The sequence below is a fragment of the Muntiacus reevesi genome, chromosome 2 (genome assembly GCF_963930625.1).
Source record: "Muntiacus reevesi chromosome 2, mMunRee1.1, whole genome shotgun sequence".
Classification (NCBI taxonomy): domain Eukaryota; kingdom Metazoa; phylum Chordata; class Mammalia; order Artiodactyla; family Cervidae; genus Muntiacus; species Muntiacus reevesi.
In genome coordinates, this window is record NC_089250.1 from 37,464,642 (window position 1) to 37,486,513 (window position 21,872).

Below are 21,872 nucleotides of genomic sequence, written 5' to 3' on the forward strand. Positions count from 1 at the left end.
CCCCTGCGGTTGGCCCGGAGACTGGCGGCCGCAGAGCGCTTCTTTCTTCAGGCCTAACAGTAGGCGTCCGAGAACTTGCCTTCACAGAGGTTGGAAAGCGCTACAAGGTGGCCTCCCAACTCAAAATGAGAACCAGGCTCGTTCGTGCGACAGTCGCTGACTTTCTGGAAATACCAGAACGAAATACCAGAATGAAAATACCAGAACGGCGCGCGCGCTCGTGAAGCGGCGCAGGCGCGACTTGGCCACCTCTAGGCGACCCGCAAGGAAGGACCGCCTGCGACCTGAGGAAGAAAGCCCCTTGCGCCGGCCGGACGCTGTCTTCAACCGTGTCGCGCTTCCCCCGGTTCGCAGTCCGGCCTCCCGGAGGGGTCTCTTCCCACAAGGTCCCGGCACGGGCGCCCTCATGGCCGAGGTGAAGGTGAAGGTGCAGCCGCCCGACGCGGATCCGGTGGAAATCGAAAACAGGTAAATCGGGGAGTGAGGCTCGTTCCCCGTCTCTAAAGGCCCCCTCTCTCCCGGACCCTTCTCTCGTCTCCGGAAGACGGCACACTTAAGAAGTTCAGAGCTAGTCGGACAGTTGACGAGATTGTGTGGCCGGCCTTTCCCTGAGTCTGTCAGGGAAGCTGTCTACTCAGGCGCACCTTTCCTTAAGGTGATCCACGCTCAGAGTGAAGACTCGGCGTTTCCCTCCGGGAACGTGTTAGTCGCTTGGTCGTGTCAGACTCCTTGCGACCCCATGGGGTACTGGTGTAAACACATTCTGATCCAGGATCGCCCTTGTTACCAAGGAATTCCCGTGATGGAAGGTTTAACCAGACAGGGTGCAGTTTTCGATTATGAAGCAACAGACACTAAATAATTTGAGCGCGATATTTAAGTGAAGTTTTTAGGGCACCCAACGCATCTTACGCTTACCGAAAGCATCTCCCAAAGCATCTCCAATACTCTGGGCACCTGATGCGAAGAACTGACTCTTTTGAAAATATCCTGAAGCTGGGAAAGACTGAGGGCGAGAGGAGAAGGGGACGACGAGGATGAGATGGTTGGATGGTGTCACCGACTTAATGGACATGAGTTTGACTAAACTCTGGGAGTTGGCGATGGACAGGGAGGCCTGGTGTGCTGCAGTCCATGGAGTTGCAAAGAGTCGGACACGACTGAGCGGGTGAACTGAACTGAACTGAAGCATCTTACAATTTTATATTCTCTACCGTGCACTGCAGTGTTTAGGTTACCATAGAATTTATGAAGACCCCAGCTTTCTTAAACTGTTACTTATTAGTAACACACATGATGATCCTGTGACAAGGTGAAACTTGAGGTTTATTTTTGTTTGTTAGGGATAATTCCAAAAACAGGTCCCAGTTGTGGTGAATTGTCCTAAAAAAAACTTTGACTTCCCTCCAGAAGTGTTTGATCTGCCTCCTGCTTACAGACGTATGGCTACCCAAGGCACTGTCTCTTCACTTTGTTGTACTTGTTGCATCTGAGAAAATTGAAGCCTCAGCTTTAATGTGTTTTTCTGTGTTTTCATTTGATTTTTGTCCTAATTTAAAGTTCATATAAATAAGAAATGCTTCTCTTAAATACAATAAAAATGCAAACATGTACTTCAAAAGCATCTTCCTCATTTTTAATGTGCTTTCATTCAGAACCATTGTAGAAACCCAGATTATCTGTCAAATGTGAAAAAAGGCACATTTCTAAACTGTTCTGCTTGTATTTTTCCCCTACTGCCTCTTGAACTAGGTAAAAACATGAATATCATTAATTCTTTTGTCCCTAGGATTATAGAATTATGTCACCAGTTCCCTCATGGAATCACAGACCAAGTAATTCAGAATGAAATGCCGCATATAGAAGCCCAACAGCGGGCAGTGGCCATCAATAGACTGTTGTCCATGGTAAGGTGAATCCAACTAGTTCATGTAATTATTTATATGTTGTGATTGTCATTACTTTCTTTTATGTGGAATGAAACCATTCTCAAAAGTGTGTTAGGTTGTGACTGATAAGACTTCAAACCAGGAAATAGCTCAGACTGCCTGAACTAAGGAAAGAAGTAATATGCATTTTTACAAGACAAATGAAATAATTGTATTTTAGCTGTTATATTTAGTAATTTGTCACTGAGTTACATACTGGCACACATGTACATGTAGGCATAGTCTGTTCCCACCTTCTCTTTGCTTCTTGCTGCTAGTAAAGGCAAATATATAGCAAAGGCTTTGGATCAAATACATAAACTAGTATGAATATTAAAAGACAAAAATGGAAAAATCAACTGTAACTACAATAAAGAGCTAAGGGATAAACATGTGATGATTGGGAAGAAATAGACAATTTCTACAGACCAGATTGTAATTGTCTGATTACTAATTCAATTTTAGTAATAAAATTGAATTATTAGTCAAAGCCTCCCAGCAAAGAAAAGTCCAAGACTAGATAGCTTCACAGGGCAGTTCTACCAAACATATAAAGAAGAGCAAATACCTATTCTTATCAAACCATTCCAAAAAACTGAAAAGGAGGAAACACTCCCAAATTCATTCTACAAGGCCATCATTACTCTGATACCAAAACCAGACAAAGATACCAGTAAAAAAAGAAAATTAGAAGCCAGTGTCTCTGATAAATATACATATAGAAATTCTCAACAAAATATTAGCAAACCACATTCAATGATATACAAAAAGAATCATGCACCATGAACAAATGGAATTTATTATAAGAATGCAAAAATGGTTCAGTATGCACAAATCAGTCAGTATAATACACCACATTAACAAAAGGAAGCTTAAAAGTCACAAGATCATCTCAACAGATGCAGAAAAGGCATTTGGCAAAATTCAACGTCCATTCATGATAAAAACTCATCAGAGTTGGTACGGAGAGAACATACTTCAACATAATAAAGACTGTTTCTGACAAACTCACAGAGAAAATCATCTTCAGTGGCAAAAAGATGAAAACCTTTCCTCTAAAATCAGGAAGACAGGAATTCCCTGGTAGTTCCCTGGTAGAACTTGGCACTTTCACTGCCAGGAGCCAGGTTCAGTCCCTGGTTGGAGAACTAAGAGCCCACAAGCTGTGAGGCACGGCCAAAGAGAAAGAAAAAATTAAAATCAGGAGGAAAAAAAGGAGGCCCACTCTCACCACTCCTATTTTAGTATTGGAAGTCCTAGCCACTACAGTCAGATATGAAAAAGAAAGCATACAAATGGGAAGAAGTGAAACTGTCCTTACTTGCAGATGGTTTGATGCTATATAAAGAAAATGCTAAAGTCTCAATCAAAAAAGCTATTAGAACTAATAAGTGAATTCAGTAAAGTTGCAGGATCAAGATTAATATACAGAAATCTGTTGCTTTCCTATACACTAATAATGAACTATCAGAAAGAGGAAACTAGAAAACAGTCTCTTTTAAAAGTAACATAAAAGGAGTAAAACAGCTAGGGACAAACTGGTGAAAGACCTAACTTTGAAAATTATAAAACATTGATGAAGGAAATTGAAAATACTACAAAGTAATAGAAAGATATCCAATGGTCATGGACTGGAGGATTTAATATTGTTAAAATGTCCATATGACCCAAAGCAGTCTACAGATCTAATGCAATCCCTATCAAAATGCCCAGGACACTTTTTACTGAACTAGAACAAATAATATGAAAATGAATGTGAAACAGAAAAGAGTCCAGATAGCCACAACAATCTTGAGAAAAAGAACAAAGCTGGAGGTATCATGCTCCCTGACTTCAGACTATACTACAGTATGGTTCTGGCATAAAAAGAGACACATAGATAAGTGGAACAGAAAAGAAAGCTCAGATATAAACCCATCCACTTATGGTCCATTAATCTAAGACAAAGGAGGAAACAATGCATAATGGGGAAAAGAGTCTCTTCAACAAGTAGTGCTGGGCAAAATGGATAACCACATGTAAAAAAATGAAATTAGGACATTTTCTCACACCATATATAAAAACAAACTCAAGATGGATTAAAAGCCTAACAGTGAGATCAGAAACCGTAAAACTAGAAGAAAACATAGGCAGAACATGCTCTGACAGAAATTGTAGCAGTATTTTTAGAGAAATGCAAATCAAAACAATAAGATATCATCTGACACCTGTCAGAGTGGCTATTATGAAAAAGACCACAGACAACAAATGTTGGTGGCAATGTGGAGTAAAGGGAATCCTTGTATGCTGTAGGTGGTGGGATGTAAATTGGTGCCACCACTATGGAAAGCAGTATAGAGATTCCTCAAAAATACTAAAAATAGAACTACCATACAATCCAGCAGTTCTACTCCTGGGTATATATATCAAAGAAAACAAAAAGACTAATTCAGAAAGGTATATGCACCCAAATGTTCCCTGTTGGCACAGTGGGTAAAGCTTCTGTCTGCCATGTGGGAGACCTAGATTCGATCCCTGGGTCAGGAAGTTCCCCTGGAGAAGGAAATGGCAACCCACTCCGGTACTCTTGCCTGGAAAATTTCCATGGACGGAAGAGCCTGGTAGGCTGCAGTCCAAGGGATTGCAAAGAGTTGCACACGACTGAGCAACTTCACTTCTCAAATGTTCATAGAAGCATTATTTACAATAACCAAATATGGAAGCAACCTAACTGTCCATCAGCAGATGAGTGGATAAAGAAGAGATGGCAGATATAGATATACACACACACATATACATACAATGAAATACTACTCAGTTGTAAAAAAAAGAATGAAATTTGCCATTTGCAATAATAGCATGGATGGACCTGGAGGAGGGTATTAGTGAAATAAGTCAGAAAGACAAATACTTTATGTTATCATTTATGTCTGGAGTCTAAAAAAGAAATGAATATGTTAATAACAAAACAGCCTCACAGATATAGAGAACAAATTAGTGGTTACCAGTCAGGAGAGGGAGTGGAGAGGGGCATAAGAGGTGAAACAGGATGTGTTGTACAGCACAGGGAATATAGCCAACATGTTATAATAACTTTAAGTGGAGTACAGTTTATAAAAACTTGAGATCACTATGTTGTATACCCAAAACTAATATAACATTATTTTAATTAAAAATAAAAAACAGTGCACCAGATTGCTGAATCCTGGAGTGTTGGTGATTTCTAGTTGCTTCACCATGGTGAAGGTCTTCGGCTTCTGGAAGCATAGAGCAAGGGGTGCTGGGAAGTGTGGTGATTAGAAATGTTTTTGTCCTCAGATTCCACTTTCAGCTTTTTCCTTTCTGTCTGAAAATTATCCTCAGCAGTCACCTGTTGCCAGTCCTGCAATGAGCAGTGGTGAAGCTACTCAAGAATTTTAAGCAAGGGAGTAATTGTTCATAAATCAGTAGTGTTGCTGGTTTTAGCTCTTAAACTATCCTCAAATTCGTTCCCCTGTTTTCACTCCTCCCACCCCTGCATGTGTTCAGACTCTTGACTTCTTTTTTTTTTTTTAATTTTTTATTTTTCAGTGGGTTTTGTCATACATTGATATGAATCAGCCATAGAGTTACACGTATTCCCCATCCCGGTCCCCCATCCCACCTCCCTCTCCACCCGACTCCTCTGGGTCTTCCCAGCCCACTAGGCCCGAGCACTTGACTCATGCATCCCACCTGGGCTGGTGGTCTCTTTCACCACAGATAATATACATGCTGTTCTTTTGAAACATCCCACCCTCACCTTCTCCCACAGAGTTCAAAAGTCTGTTCTGTACTTCTGCGTCTCTTCTTCTGCCCTGCATATAGGGCCATCGTTACCATCTTTCTAAATTCCGCATATATGTGTTAGTATACTGTAATGTTCTTTATCTTTCTGGCTTACTTCACTCTGTATAATGGGCTCCAGTTTCATCCATCTCATTAGAACTGATTCAAATGAATTCTTTTTAACGGCTGAGTAATATTCCATGGTGTATATGTACCACAGCTTCCTTATCCATTCATCTGCTGATGGGCATCTAGGTTGCTTCCAGACTCTTGGCTTCTACTTGAACTGTTAGGTGTATCTTAACAGCCTTCCTGGCTGCGTGTACCTCAGAGCAATCTGCTCTGTCTTAAAGGCAGTTCTGACCAAGTTACTCTCCCACCAGAAACCCTTCTCTCAGCTCTGGAGATTCAAGTCCAGACTCCAGGGTTTACCACTCTGAGCCCCTGCCTTCCCCACCCACCTCATCTCCCTGCACCCCCTGCCTCACAAGTTTGTTTTCACAGGGAACAGCTTGTTTCTCGGTTCCCTGGCACATCACGCTATTTAGTGTCTCAGGCCTTTGCTCATGCTGTCTTCGCTGGTTAAAAGGCCCTTCCTCCTTTCCTCACACACTGACTCTCATCCTAAGACTCAACTCCAGGCAGCCCCCCTGAACCCGCAGGCTGGGCCAAAGCGGCTTCCCTGGGAGCTCATCCCCCGCTTCACTCGGCTCTATCCTCATGCCACCCTATGTTATTAAAATCAACTGTGGAGTTCTCTCTTGGAATTCATGTCTGTCCTCCCCTCCCAAAGATGTTCCCAGGACAGGTGTTCAGTAAATGTTCACCTGAATTAAACAAATGAATGAAGTTTCCAAATTGGGCTTTGTGGTTCAATTTTTTCCACTTAGGGGGCCGGGGGAGGGAGGAAAAGGACTGCTGTTCACTGATATACCAACGTGATTCCAAGTTATGGGTCTGCCCAGCCTTGACTCATGGGAACCTCTCTCAGCAATGCTTCTCTGAACTTCGAGGAGCCCAGTGGTACAGCCATTGGCGTTCTCACAAGTTCAGACTCAAGGAAATGCAAGAGCATGGCAGACATGCTTAATTTTATATTTGACTTGTACAAAACAAAACTACTACAGGCCTTTTATTCATTGGTTGATCTTTCTGCCTAATTTTCATGTAGCACTACACAGATCACCCATATCAGTAAATGTTACTATTAATGTTGTAAATTTTATTTAATCATTGTGTCAACATATTTTTGCATGAATAGCCTTTATCTGAACTTTTTAAAGATGTTAATTTTACTATGTTTATATATATTTATTCAGTTTACTTGAATATGAATTTTTATTATTCTAAAGCTGCTTGTTTAAAATTCTTCATGCATTGATCATATAACCAGGCTAGGATCTAACATGTAGGAAATTGTTAGGTAAGAATCTGTCTGCAGTGCAGGAAACCTGGGTTCGATCCCTAGTCAGGAAGATCCTCTGGAAAAGGAAATTGCAACTCACTCCAGTATTCTTGCCTGGAAAATCTCATGGACAGAAGAGCCTGATGGGTTGCAGTCTATGGGGTTGCAAAGAGTTGGGCATGACTGGGCAACTAACACTTACTTACTTAATATTTGGGGAAAAGGTGATATAAAGAGTTAAGTTTAAAAAATATGTATCACATGTGATATGTAGGGAAAATCTTAAGTACTCAAGGGAGGAACTGACAACTATACAAGGTAGGATATTTTAGTCTGTAAAATATTGAAGAATGCGTTAATGCTTGCCATTAGATTTGATATGTCTCCAAAGTAGTTCACTGATATTTTCTTTCTTTTAAAAAAAAAAAACTTTAGGGTCAATTGGATCTTTTAAGGAGCAATACAGGACTTCTGTATAGAATAAAGGATTCTCAGAATGCTGGGTAAGCACATGATTTTTTATTTTTAATATTGTAAAAGTAATATATGTTTGGGTGGGAAAGGCCAGTACAGAATTACATCATGTAAATCTGTCCTTCAAATCATCTCACTTCCCACAGGAGTTCCATTTCCCAGAGATAGTGGCTCTAAATAATTTGGTATATATCCTTCCTTATAGGTATATATAAATATATATAGATGATTATATATTTATATACCATATATTTATATTTATATATAATCTCTTTTCTTTTTTTTTTTTTTTTTTTTTAACAAATTGGATCATGCTATCCATACTGTTTTGCAACTTGTTTTTTTTCACTTACTGTATCTTGGACATCTTTTCATTCTGGTACATACAGCCCTGTCTCATTCTTTTTAAGGTAAGCCCTCCTTTTGGTAAATAAGTCAATGTGATGACCTTGTCTACTCATTCATTTAAGTGGTCATGTAGATGATTTGATTAGCCTGTATCTCTTTGCCTATTTAATTCTGCTTTATTCCCCTGCAGTAAAATGAAAGGATCAGATAACCAAGAAAAACTAGTGTATCAGATCATAGAGGATGCAGGAAATAAAGGTAAGCTTTAGAGGAACAAGCAGAAAAAAACGTTATCTCTAGGACCAGATATTAGGGACGGAGATCCTGGCTTCCCAGGGTGTAGAGCAGTCAGTTCAGCCTGCTGCCCTTTGTGTTCAAAGGAGAAAATATCACACACATACTCACACACACATATATATACATATTTATAATGTACATATTTTGAAGGACACCTGAGAGTGATGCTGTTGTTGCATGAAGGGAGGCAGGAACTAGATGGCCACGGGCAGAGATGGAAAGAAACTTCTGAATTCTGAACCATATACATGTATTATCCAAAACAAATAAAACGAAGGGTTTTTTTAATCCTCACTCTCTAAATTTTGGAAGCCTTCGTTTCTTCCTCTTATCTGTTAATTGTGGATCATAACACCTCCTTGGTTTTTGTAGCAAACCACAGGACACCTAGTGCAGCATGGCAGTGTCTGATGTAGCTCCCTCCACAGCTGTTTAGTTCCTCTCCTGTCGCCCTCAAAGAACGGGATCTAAATTGCTGTTACTACAGTTTAAGACCTGTTTGAGTCATTGATATTAGCTTCAGCAATTATGATGTAACCTAAAATTGTACAATTCTATATGTGTTAGGAAGTTAAGTTACATTTTAGAAATAAATATGAAGATAGCATTCTCTATTTAAAACAAAATCTGCCTTTTTGTTGGGAAGAAAATACAGCAAAATACTTTCACATAAATTCCCTTTATACATATAATACTTATTTCCTTCTTTGAAAGAAAAATTGTAGCTTTCTGCACAGGTTCTTAGTGACTGTAAGAGCTATAATCTTTCTGTTTTCCAAGTATAGTGGACATACATACACACAGATGCTCTCATAAAGGTTTTTTTTTAATTGTTCTCCATTGAGGATGGCAGCTGACCCTGACCCAAACTTAAGTTTGTTTTTTACAGTATACGATCTAAAGTGAAATTTATAGAAAAAAGAGACTGGAATGTAGGAGGGCATGGAAAGGCCAGTGTAAGTTAATTCAATGACATCAAGATTCTTCTTCCTTTAGAAAAATGTCCCTTATCATATGATTTTTAAAAGATGCCATACTAGCATTCTAAGAAATTTCCAGTTAGAAAATGGAACATACAACTTTCTTGCATATTTTTGTTACTTTATCTGAGATTCTTACCTGTGCATCATTTTTCCTATAGCAATGCTCCAGGATTATATACATATTTTGCTAGATTTACAATGAGATATAAGCAATGGGAAAAGAAACACAAATCCTATAGTGTTAAACTTATTTTACTTTACTTTGTTACAGGAATATGGAGCAGAGATATCCGATACAAAAGCAACTTGCCATTAACAGAAATTAACAAAATTCTAAAGAATTTGGAAAGTAAAAAGCTTATCAAAGCTGTTAAGTCTGTGGCAGTGAGTAACAGTCTCTTTTCCTCTCTTGAATGTTCACTGTATGTATATTGCTCCAAGGATATTTCAGGTGTTTATCGTTCTTTTGGCTATGTCATGATTTAAAACAACTGATCAAAAAAGATTTTTAAAGTTGTAGCTTATATTGGACCATTTGGAGATGCTGCTTTAGTCCATTAGCTATAACACGTGTACTCTGATAATGTCAGGTGTTAATAGGGGAAGCCAAGCACAAGGCGACTTGGTATGCTGTCCTGAGTCACAGTAATTCTGTAAATCCCACACTGGTGTGAAATATAAAGCTTTGGGGTTTTTAAGTCTTAGTTTTGGAAGGCTGCTTTATTGCCTTTTAACCATCTGCTGTGTGTGTGTGTTTTTTTTCCTAGGCCTCAAAAAAGAAGGTGTATATGCTCTATAACCTGCAGCCAGACCGCTCTGTGACAGGTGGGGCCTGGTACAGTGACCAGGATTTTGAATCTGAATTTGTGGAGGTGCTTAACCAACAGTGTTTTAAATTCCTACAAACCAAGGTGAGCCAGAACTGAGGAAACATCCTTCCAAGTGGTTTTTCTTTTTTTTTTTTTTAAATTTTTTCATAAGGAATGTTTAATCATACATATCATATCTTATATGAATTGAAAATACTGAAATTGGTCCTTTTTCCTAAACAAAATAGGTCCTGTTGTTGATTATCTTCTATAGAAATTGTGTTCAGAAGGTACTGGTATTGTTTATGAAATTTATATTTCTACCCTTATAGGCAGAAACTGCACGAGAAAGCAAACAGAATCCAATGATACAAAGAAATAGTTCATTTGCTTCATCACATGAAGTGTGGAAGTATATCTGCGAATTGGGGATCAGTAAGGTCAGAGCCCAGTCTCTAATTTTCATCTTATTTTTAAAAAGTTTTGCTTCATCGTAGGGATATGGTTTACAGTGTATTCTAAACACATCTGGCCAGACTCTCTTCTCAGGTGATACCTGTGTACATTCTACAGAACCCGCAGAATGTATAACCCACTGTCCTAAGCCAGGCAGGAAAAGGCAGTCCTTGCCATCAGGCATTTTCTGAACTGTATGTCCTTGAGCTTGGGCTCCAGAGCAGCAGAGTGGAAGCCTGGCCATGCATTTCACTACCAGATGCAAAAGTCTGTTCTGACAAGTTCTTGACTCTCCTGGGGACATTTCAACATATATGCCAAACATCCGTCATTAATATCAGTTGTCATTTATTGGTAGTTTCCTACTTATGAGATGTAAGTGGCACTGTCAGCACATTCTTTCGAACATCTGTACATGTGGACACTGCTTGATTGCCCCTCACCATCAGAGAAGATGCTGAAGTGGCTGCTTGGACAAGTCATTTTCATATCTGCTCTCCAGTTCTCTTTTATTTAAAAAATACAACACAGGAATTTGGACTATTTGCTGTCTAAAGTACCTTTCTGCTTAAGCATTTTTATAAATCTCCATCAGATTCTTGCCAAAGAAATGTGACAAGATGTCTAGATCCTCATTAGGAGGGCGAAGCTCAGCAGTGAGCTCAGAGCCCTATCCCTGGGATCTGAGTGGTCCATTCTCACTCTGGCCATTGTTCAGCTTCTTTGTGCTTTGTTATTCTAGCATAATCCTTCCCCACTTCATCAAGAATTGTGACCTTTTACTGTTATCAACACCATCCAGAAGGATGATTGCTTATTTTGAGTCCTTTCTAACATACTGCTTTTGTAGGTGGAGCTGTCCATGGAGGACATAGAGACCATCTTGAATACACTTATTTATGATGGGAAAGTAGAGATGACGATCATTGCTGCCAAAGAGGGCACCGTTGGCAGTGTGGACGGACACATGAAACTCTACCGGGCTGTCAGTCCCATCATCCCGCCCACAGGCTTGGTCCGGGCCCCCTGCGGACTCTGCCCAGTGAGTGAAAATGGCTTCTCTTTCTACTTTACTGCCTGTGAGTGCAGATCCCACCTAACTTACCAGCAAGAGCTGCTGACACCACCATGTAACCTTGATGACAGACCTTTAGTGAGCACGTCATCACCTTACATTCTTTCCTGTAATAACCACCTTAAGGAAATTGGTTTTCTGCTCTTGATCCCAAAATGCACAATTCTTTTCTTAACCTTTTATTTTTTATTGGGGCATAGCCGATCAACCATGTGATAGTTTTAGATGCAGAGCAGAGTGATTCAGCCATACTTACACATGTATCTATTCTCCCCCAAACTCCCCTCCTATCCAGGCTGCTGTGTACATTGAGCAGAGTTCCCTGCAAAATGCAGTTTTTGCTGAGGGCTAACCATTTCACCTAAGTAGGAAGGGTAATGGGGTTTGGTGAGAACCTGTTGTTGACCAGACATGTTTTTGAAAATGTCTGTGCTGTCATAATTCTCCTGCACCCCTTGGAGCTAGTGGTATTAGTGTGAGGGGGCTTAGGGCAAGGAAGATTGAGAGCCTTCAGTTGACTTGACAACCAGGCCTCACACCGGAGGTGACGTGTTCGCCCTTGTCGCATGCCCACACTCGTCATTTGTTCCTTCCTACGCGTGCTGCAGGCTCTGTCCCTGCTCTTGGGGCGTGTTTATTCTCGGACTGCCTGTCTGCTTTCTATTGGCTACAGCTCTCATGCCCTGGTTTCAACTCCCAGAAAAAAGGCTACTCTGTTGGGAATTCTATTTAGCACTTTCACAAAAAGGAGTGACTAAATATGAAACACTTGATTAGTCAAGATTAAGTCATTTGTGTGTGCAGACCTCCGATCCTGGACCGTTGCCTGCCTTCTGCCCAGGGGGCAGGTAGACTAGTCAGCTTAGTGCTGTGGCAAACGGTCTCTGTCTCACTCCATGACCAGAGCAGGTCCTCTTCCAGGACGTTCTTAGATATAGGCCTAACCTTTCACTTTGAAAGTTTTGGTTTTAATATTGCTTTAAATAAATGCTTGAAATATTGGATATTTTGTTAGAATTTTTAGTTGTAGTTGATATTTAAGACAATACCTATAACATACTAATTTTAAAACCTGAGTTTGAATGTAACCATTTTTCTTTTCTAAAGGTTTTTGATGACTGCCATGAAGGTGGTGAGATTTCACCATCTAACTGTATTTACATGACAGAGTGGCTCGAATTTTAATAGAGAGCTATGAACTTTGCTGACGTTTTGCAAATGAAGTTACTTCGGGTGCAAATAATTTAACTCATGATGGAACATCACACTCCCTTGAAAGCATTCAAGGTACAGACTTGCTGCTACAGAAAAATATATTTTTTAATCTATGAAGACTAAATTTATATTGATAGTGTAGTCAGCAGGGTATGAAACATAATAAGGTTAGTGGAGAAATCCATTCTTCAGTAAGTAAAATACTTAGAACCTCTGGAAGACCACCTGTTGGAACTCCGAGATTTCTGATGATTCACGGGAAAAGAAGCCAGCAAGTCAGTATTCACCAAGGACTGTGATAATGGCTGGAACTTTAAAATGCCTGTTTTAAAGGTATTTATCAAGGTCTTCATTGGGAATTTTTTACATATGGCTCAGTGTCACCATTTCTGTTTTCTCCATGGTTTCATTGAGAAGAAACGAAAAGTGGGGAAGGCAGGAATAGCAGGGGAGGACGCAGACTTGGAGCATGAGATGGGAGACAGTAGAGCATCCCTTTCCACACACTACTGATGCCTTTTTGTCAGAAATATTCTTTCCAAGGATTACATTGGTGTACTTACCTCAAACCCAAACGGTGACTGTTGTCAAGGACATGTTTTCAGTGCATAAATTCATTCATTTGTTCATTCGTTCATTGTTCTCATTCTAAAGGGAATATCTTCCCTGGCTCTTTGCTGTTAAAGTCTGTGGCTCAGTTGTATTATTTGCTAGAATTTTCCCCTAGATTCTTATTTAACTAAAATTAAAACTAAAAATAATCCATTGCCTTTCATTCCTTTTGGTGGGGGAGGGAGTATCATTCTTTCCTTATCCTATCTTCACTTTGTTTCCATATTGTCTCAAATATTATGGTATAATAGGTCTAAACTAAGCAAGAAGCTGTTATAACTGTCCTCAGTTCCAATAGCACTTACAGTCCCAGTCCTCAGCTGAATAGAAAACAATAGGTCACTTGATGTTTTGTTGCACAGAATTCAGCTATAGGGCTTTTTCGGATCTCAGCTGTCTTACTTTCACTTTGTAGCGCCACTTAAAGGTTTCTGTGTCCAGGCCAAAAGCCAGGGGCCAAGGGAAAGGAAAGTTACTACCGGGGCCTGGGTTCAAACCCCAGTTTGGAGAACCATCACAAGGGTTATTTTAAGATAAATAGTAAAATAAAACTCAGCTCAGTAACCAATTTGTAAGAACCATATAAATTCTGTGGTAAGCTCTATAGAATTAGCATTTGATGACACTGGTGTTTGAAATAAAGATCATTTCAATTACTGGGTATGTGTAAGATCCAGAAGGGTCTGAGAGCGCGAAACTACAGAGGGCTTCTGTTCCCCTGAGAATGGAATGGTAAGATGAGTGTCTGCCTTCCTGGGAACTGGCCTGTCAGAGTCAGAAGTGGAAAGAAGGAACCAGTTTGCATTTTATATACAGATTTTTTTTTTAAATACAGATTTTGTACTATATCTTAAGCGCCAGAGATTGTTTAAAGTTGACAATCTGTGGCTAAACCAGAAGTATTCCTTGCCTACCAGACTAAAGAGTCCCTTTAAACTTTTCCCCTTAGCCTGTTTTTCATTCTGAATATTAATAAGGAAAGAGGTGATTGAAAAATACAGCATCTCTGATGTTGGTTACATGGATATTTACAGGAATAAGTTCTGACCAAAACAAACTGTGGGGCTCTAAGCTCACAATGACATCACTAAGTCCAACTGGACGTGAAGTCCTATTCCTCACAGCTGATCTCCGTTTAGCGTGTGGCATTTTGCTCACCTGAAAACAGATATTCCCTGGAGTCTGTCAAGGCCTGTCTCTGCTTTATACTGGTCTGCATGTACAGAGTCAAACAGAGAAACACGAAAGGTCACGATCTAATAGTTGTAATGAGTAGTTCATGTGGGATTCTGTCATATAACTTCTCTGATCTCAGTTTGGTGATGAGTAAGTTTTATGGAGCCGTAATTTTTATCGTGATCAACTAAGCAAACCAGTCAAAAGTAACTCAGTGGAGTCACTTCGACTGTGGTGGTGGGTGAGGGACAAATGTGTCACGAGCTCTAGCACAGTGCTGTCCAGGAGAACCTTCTCTCAGGATGGAAATGCTCTGTATCTTTGTCCAGCAAGGCAGCCAGTAGTCACCCATGATGGCAGAGCACCTGCACTGTGGCTTCCAGGAATGAAGAACTGCACGCTGCCTTGCTGGCTCCCCGGGGCTACTGGCTGCCATGCTGAGAGGCACAACTGGACTGCCATATGGCTCCAAACTCAAGTTACTTTTATACAAGTGAAGAATATTGAAGTTAATTATTTCTCAATTGTATATATTTGGTTTTTTTCTACAGAGAAAGAGTACAAAAAAGTATTATGAACTGTTATTTTTATAAGTTTTTACTTTTAAGAAAGGACTACAAAAAAAAGAAGAAAGGACTACAGAAAACAAGGCAGAACATATAGAACAATTACTACTGCCAAATAATTCAAACAGAATCAAACTTTGATTACAGGCTTGGTCATATCAGTGCCAAACAACCTCTCTTAAGAAAATTATTCAACTGATTTATCTACTTGGCTTTTCACTAACTCATCAGATTTATTTTTAGTTATAAAAGACACCTTCAGCGCAGCAAACTCAAAACATCCTCGGCTGTAGAAAGTAAACAAGAGATGTCCACCACACCATACCTACCAAGATTCCCAGCCCCCTAAGGTAGTTACTGCTGAAAGCTTAGAAACTCTCTCCTGACTTTTTTAAAGCACATTTAGAAATCAAGACTCTTCAGCTTCAAATGACAGCTTTGAATCTTCTTGAGGTGTAAACAGTGGTAATTCACATTACTGAAGCAAATGTCAGGTGTGAATTTACTGGAAAGTGTTTGAGGCAATACTTAGGGATCATCATAGCCAAAAAACATTGGAAAATGAGAAAGGATTTTTTGAGGGAATGTGATTAGAAGAAAAATCATGGAATGATGCTACAAGATCTCAAGGCCCATGGAAACTGAAAGGTAGAGCACTTTACAGAACAAAACTTGAGGTGTAGAAAGATCATTTTTTTTAAAGACTTTGTAACAGAAACCAAATTGTTCCCATGACTTTATCCTTTGACATGTTGTCTGTTTCTCAGGCTTTTCTCAGGCTTTCCAGAGAGGCTTGTACAGCACCTGGCTAAGTGAATACCTAAGGCAGAGGTCACACAGGGATGGCCTGGACCTTGTGTCTCAGTGTTTGTAAATTTATTTACGCTGTAGCTGCCAACTAACATAACCCGTATGTCTGTGGGTTGAGCATAATTCATGTACATATGGATTTTATATATATATATATATATATATATATATATATATATACATACATACACTCAATAGTCCCTAAATATAAGACCCACTGTATAAATTTGTTTTTCTTGAAAAATCAGAAAGATTGGCAATACCTTGGCAAATTCCCACGTGGCGACAGGGCCCAGGAGTTCTCCCTTTTGGTTGCCCTGTTGCCCTCAGCAGTCTGGCCTGATCCTCGCTGATCAGTCAGCTCTTCTCATGTTCCCCACCTGCCCCTGCACACCCCTGCCTCCAGCTCCTTGTTTGTCACTTTTGACATGTTTGGGGATGAGGGGTCAGGTGTCAAAGGGGAAGGCCTTGATCTGGGTTAACCTCTGGGGTCAGCTCCCAACTGAGCTCTTCACCAACACTCTGGACCTTTAGTCATGTTTTCTTTCCCCGACAAAAGAAAAGTTTTATGTCAGAGAGCACTACAGCTCCTTCAACATAACATGAAACCTGTTTTAATCGGAACTGGGGGGTCAGGAAACCTGGGTTTTGTTTCTGTCTTACTCACTTTGGACAGGTCAGGGTGGTTAAGCGGTCCCCTGTCCCTTACCAAGTGGGAAAAAGAATATTTTAGCTCGTAGCAATTTGAGGAGATGTAGATTCTGTTGAGAACAAAAATGCTGTTTGAAAATTGAAATGTATGTTTTTTTAGGCATTTTGGGCCTTAACTGAATCTGTTTTATGTGTCAGTATTCATCTGATAATAGAGACTGTTGATTATTAATAATCTGATAGTTGCCCTCCTCCCATGTTATTACACAGACAGCAGGAACCATCCTGTCTACACTGGTACCTTCAGCATGGACCTGACTACACTAACCAGTTCATGAAACTCCGTGTTCTGGAAATGGCCGCGGTTAGTGAATTTGTACAATTTGGCTTTCAGACTGTCGGCCACTTCTTGTTGTTCCTTCCAAGGAAGGAAAGGGTCATCGGTGGAGCCAAACTGCACAATGTGAGGACAGTTGGCTTTGATCTTCTCCCACTGCCAGGGCCGGCTGAAGTAGCCTGTGAGAAAAACACTGAGCCTCTTAGTGCCCTGGACCATTTCCATTCTAGCCGCTCTGGTGAAGACCACAGCAGGGACATGAAGAATCTGAGCCCCACTGTGAGTCTGCAGATCTGTAGGGCTTGATACCATGGCTACTGGTGAAGAGGGAGGGTGTGGTTCGGGGGCTAAGTTTTAGACTGTGGATTACAAGCTGGCCCACCGCCCTAAATGCCTACATTATATCTAAAGATTGGTGGTAAGTATGTCTCAGGTGTGATTAGATGTCTTGTTAGCCTGTCAGAAGACAGTGCTGTTTTATCATGCAGCCCCTTGACTATAGGGAGGGCCCTCCCCAGGGTCTCTGCCTTCAGACTTACCACTTGCACGCTCATTTGCATCTCCCAGGTCAGATGTGTACGCAGCCACTAACAGGATAGCATACACCTGGTGGGTCTCGGCGTACCTGGAGAGTCAGGAATGATGTAGCTTATGTCTAGTGTTAAATGTAATTCTCAGAAAGGCAGTAAGCCACCCAAAGTCACTTGACTCAGCTTACAGAAAGCACGTGCTGCAGGCTGCTGAGCTTGGTATGAAAAAGAGCAAGCAAACTGCAGAACTAGGAGCCCAGCAGGCAATTGCCTCACCTGGGCTACCTGAGCTTCTACTCAGTTCTCAAAGTAGTGCAGGCCTCTCTTGGAATAAGCACAACAACTATAGTCATCCATCTCGATGTGTGGGTGCATCCACCTTCAGCCCGTGCTGGCTTTACCTGGTTGGTTAACACACAGATTCCCTGGCTCGGCCCCAGAGCATCCGATTCAGAGGGCTGAGAGCGAGGCCCAGGAATCAGTACTCTAAGGCATGACACCTCCCCAGCCTAGGTGACGGGTGCGGGTTGTCTGAGTCCTGCAGAACCTTGCCTCTCACACGATGCACCACACTGTGCTCTTACTCATTTGCATTGTGTCACATCTGTTTCCCCCTCCAGCAGGTCTGGGCCTTCTTGCTGTTTCTGACCCTGTTCCCTTGAACAGTGCCTGGCAAGCAGACACTCAGCTGACTGTGTAGATAGTTCCCTCACTGAGCAGAGACTGGGCTCAGGAAGGGGCTCCTGCCTTTAAAAGAAGGCACTCGGTTATTAGCAGCGGCCTGAGAAAAATTCAGCTGGCCTTGAGTTGGTACAGATTCCAGTGTAAAGTGATTTCTGCATTTTCCAGACAACCCCTTGCAGCTTGTGAACACTATGACTGTAACTTGATTCTGCAGGTCCACATCAGAAAGCATTCTCGTAGCTTCAACAGGTATGGCTTACAGGTTATGGAACCTGGCAAGATTTCTCTGACAAACAATTCATGTGACATTCTGAGAGACTGAGTGGGACAAGAGGCCACACAAAACAATAATCCTTTGTCATCCAGCTTCACAAATAAGGAGGAAACCCAATCCTAACAGGCTATTCAGCCAGCTCTGTCCTTACTCTAGGCCTTAGAAGCCTGAAGGGTGACGTTCTAATAGGGAGCAGCAGGGATGTGCCTGTGAACCCCGATTACTGGGGGTGGGGTGGTTAACAGCCTCCACCCTTCAACAGGCATTTATTGAGCACCTACCATATGCCAAATACTCCTCCAGGCACTGGGGTTTCGGTGTCAGAATAACAAAGTCCCACATCGTGGAATTTACATTTGAGTGGCAGGAGACAAACAAGAAATGAATAGGATGTCATATGATGAAAAGTGCTATAGATAATAAGGGGCATCACAGATATAAAGGGGGTAAGATTCAGTGAGGTGAGGTTGCTGTTTCACAGGGAGTGCTTCCAGAAGGCCTCACTGGAAGGTGACATGGAGCAGAGACTTAGGAGAAGGCCACACAGGTTGTCTTGGGACTAAGTCCAGGTAGGATGATGGCCAGCACAGGCCTAAGGAAGGCGCATGCTCAGAGTGTTCAAGGACTGCAGTGAGGTCTATAAGCCAGGCTGGGGGCAGCCAGGGGGAGACGGCAGAGATGACATGGGTCGTGGTGGTGGTGAAGGCCGAGACGTTCTTCTGGGGGGGTTGGGAGCTGCTGGGGTTTGGAGGTACTCGTGTTTTAAGAGGATCACTGTATCCGTGTCTGAGTGGATTAAATTTCTTTTTAATCCACTAACCAAACCAGGAAGGAATTAGGACAGATCATGTTACCACTTCTGAGAGCAGCACTGTTTCCTCTGCAGTGGAAACTTAAGACATGCACCAGCTATTTCCCGGGCAAGCATGGCTGGAGCCCATGGCAGGGGCAGGGGAAGGGGGTGACATTCGACAAGAACTGAACCTCATGGCCGCGATGGCCCCGGAGCTGTGGCCAATGATGATGGTCCCCTCGTCACAGTGCAGCTCCGTCTCCATGAAGGGCAGCCAGATGCTCTCTCGTGCTGTGACTGAGGTTCAGGGGAAAGGAAGAGTCTGTCACTCAACAGGGGCAGTCTTAGTCCAGTCCTGCCCACCCTTCTAACAGGACTGCTCAGTAAACTGCAGGACCCCAACAGGGGATGGGGCTGTTTTCACAGAGCCAAAGTTTTCTGTGTTGCTGTTGGAAAGACTCAAATCTGTAGTTTGGGTAAATAATTTTGTTTTTATATTTTTACCATGCTCTTGTAAGGAAATACTAAAGAAAAAAATAAAATACAACTCTGAAGTTTTAATGTAAACTTTCCAACTGAAAAACAGAAATCCTCTTGACAATATTGTCTCTCAAGTTGACGTCCACATATACTCTTTCTTTTCAAGAAGGAAATTCCTGAGACAAATCACAGACATGCTCAGAACGAAAGTGGCAAGGTTACACTTTCTAATATTAGGATCTCATAGAGATGCTATAACTTTTGTCACATCTCTGCCTCAAATGAAAAACCCATGAATTCTGCCTGAAAATATTTGACTTATAGAAGGGAAAATCAAGTTGCTTACAAAGTTGAAAATTAAAATTTACCAACCCTGGGTGCTCTTCTTGCTCCTTCTAGAACTTTCTATCACGTCTTTTGGTTTGTAGCCTCCTCCCCCAAATACTTACCATCATTCATCCTGAGGTATGTATTCCCTTCAGCTTACCTACCAGAAAATGGCAAGATAAAAACCCAACAAGAGGAGGCTTTTTAAAGATACATTTAAAAAACTTACTTGGGTCAGGCATGTTTTTAGACAAACACTGGAAACCAGGTATCTACAATATGAGGGGGAAAGAAAAAACTATTATAAGGAACTTAATTACAACTAGTAATGACTTATAAGAGATGAGACAACTAATATGAGCTTTATCAATAAGTATTTGCTTCTATTATGAAATGAAGTGGGTTAAGTGCTATATAGGATTAAATATGAACAAGCAGTCCCTCCTCATGAACTGCCACCTGTCAGTAGTTCTCTATCCAGCCAGCTCTGCAGATCTCTATATGTGCATCTACAAATCTCCATTTATCATCACCAGTGTATATGTAGACAGAGGGCTCCAGACAAACTCAGCTGGAGCCAATCCGACTATGCTCCAGGGAATAGGTAAGATGTGGCTCACAAAGCTGGTACAGAGAGTGGGAGATCCCATCCTCCTTGACAGCTTTTCTAGCTCCATCGTGGCTCTCACCCATCATCCTGGGATTTTATTCTAGACCTGCTCTAGGAGTTGGCAACTCAGCAGTCATTGCCAAATTAAGGAAGAGGGTTTAAAAAAAAAAAAAAATTCAACCTGCAGAAGACAACACACAGATGCCATTGTTATAAAACTCACAAACAAGCCAAATTTACCAATGTATTGTTTAAAGCATACATACGGAGGTTGAAAAGCACATTAATTTTTTCTGAGTGGAGTAAATTTTAAAACAGATAGGCCTCCCTTGTGGCCCAGACGGTAAAGCGTCAGCCTGCAATATCAGAGACCTGGGTTCCATCCCTGGGTTGGGAAGATCCCCTAGAGAAGGAAATGGCAACCCACTCCAGTACTCTTGCCTAGAATAGTCCATGGGTGGAGGATCCTGATGGACTAAAGTCTATGGGATCGCAAAGAGTTGGACACGACTGAACAACTTCACTGGTTCAGAGGGCAGGGAAATGGGATGGAGGGACGTACAGATGGCTCTGAAGGTATTGGGAAGGTTCTAGATTTCAGCTTGGTGACAGGACTCTCTGGTATTGATTACATCGTGCTTCATGATGAACACACGTGTTACGTACATCCTTTGTACATATCAACATTATGAATTAAAATATTTAAAGGTCTGAAGCAGAGAGCAGAGGAGACAGGTAGAATTATCTGAACCTGCAGAAGATACGGGGAGCGGGCGGTCTCTAGTTTCTACAGGTGAAGCTAGGACTCTAGCCTCAACGAAGCCCTCCAGCCTGCTTCACCAGCCCAATTTCCAGCCCTCCTTGCAAAGTTTAAGACAGGGCGGCAGGGTTTTGCACGAAGGGGTGGGAGCGAGGCGCACTGCGGCTCCAGGCCGGCGTTCCCAGCGCAGCTCGGCGCGTCTCCTACCTGCTCCAGCTCCCTCTTCACCCAGCCGTACCACCCGTGGGTGGCCACATCCTCGCCCCCATTCCCCGGGACGATCACCGCCTTGCAGGGAGCAGCCATGAGTGCAGCAGACCTGTGGTGCTCAGGGGAGCCTGATCAACCGGGGAGCCTGATTAACCGGGGAGCCTGCCCCGTGGCATTCTGGGAATTGTAGTTCCGGGGTGGCAAGCGCGTATCCCTGTGAGCCACTGGTCCACCTGCTGCCCTAGAAGCGCGGGCAGACCATGCGGGGTTCCAGCA

General features: G+C 41.9%; 2 protein-coding genes across 4 annotated transcripts; one reads left to right on the forward strand and one right to left on the reverse strand.

The window, feature by feature from the left end:
* The first annotated feature begins 96 nt into the window (after window positions 1-96).
* POLR3F (RNA polymerase III subunit F) lies at window positions 97-17,408 on the forward strand. Of its 3 annotated transcripts, XR_010661438.1 has the most exons (11): window positions 97-468; window positions 1,790-1,907; window positions 7,555-7,622; window positions 7,983-8,003; window positions 8,132-8,199; window positions 9,493-9,605; window positions 9,989-10,132; window positions 10,363-10,470; window positions 11,337-11,528; window positions 12,669-13,109; window positions 16,862-17,408. XR_010661438.1 is itself a non-coding variant. In XM_065921295.1 (10 exons), exons 1-10 carry the CDS (start codon window positions 407-409, stop codon window positions 12,744-12,746), a joined length of 972 nt encoding a protein of 323 aa, XP_065777367.1. In that variant the 5' UTR covers window positions 97-406; the 3' UTR covers window positions 12,747-13,537. The 3 variants fall into 3 exon arrangements, 2 of the variants coding, with proteins under 2 accessions (XP_065777367.1, XP_065777369.1); XM_065921295.1 differs by lacking the exon at window positions 16,862-17,408 and having other exon boundaries at window positions 12,669-13,537; XM_065921297.1 differs by lacking the exons at window positions 7,983-8,003; window positions 16,862-17,408 and having other exon boundaries at window positions 106-468; window positions 12,669-13,537.
* On the reverse strand, window positions 16,646-21,718 carry RBBP9 (RB binding protein 9, serine hydrolase). Its single transcript, XM_065921298.1, has 5 exons — window positions 21,594-21,718; window positions 20,246-20,288; window positions 19,401-19,506; window positions 17,468-17,553; window positions 16,646-17,107 (listed from the first exon to the last, which is right to left on the reverse strand). The coding sequence occupies exons 1-5, from the start codon at window positions 21,690-21,692 to the stop codon at window positions 16,881-16,883; spliced, it is 561 nt and encodes a 186-aa protein (XP_065777370.1). The 5' UTR covers window positions 21,693-21,718; the 3' UTR covers window positions 16,646-16,880.
* Window positions 21,719-21,872: the final 154 nt, after the last annotated feature.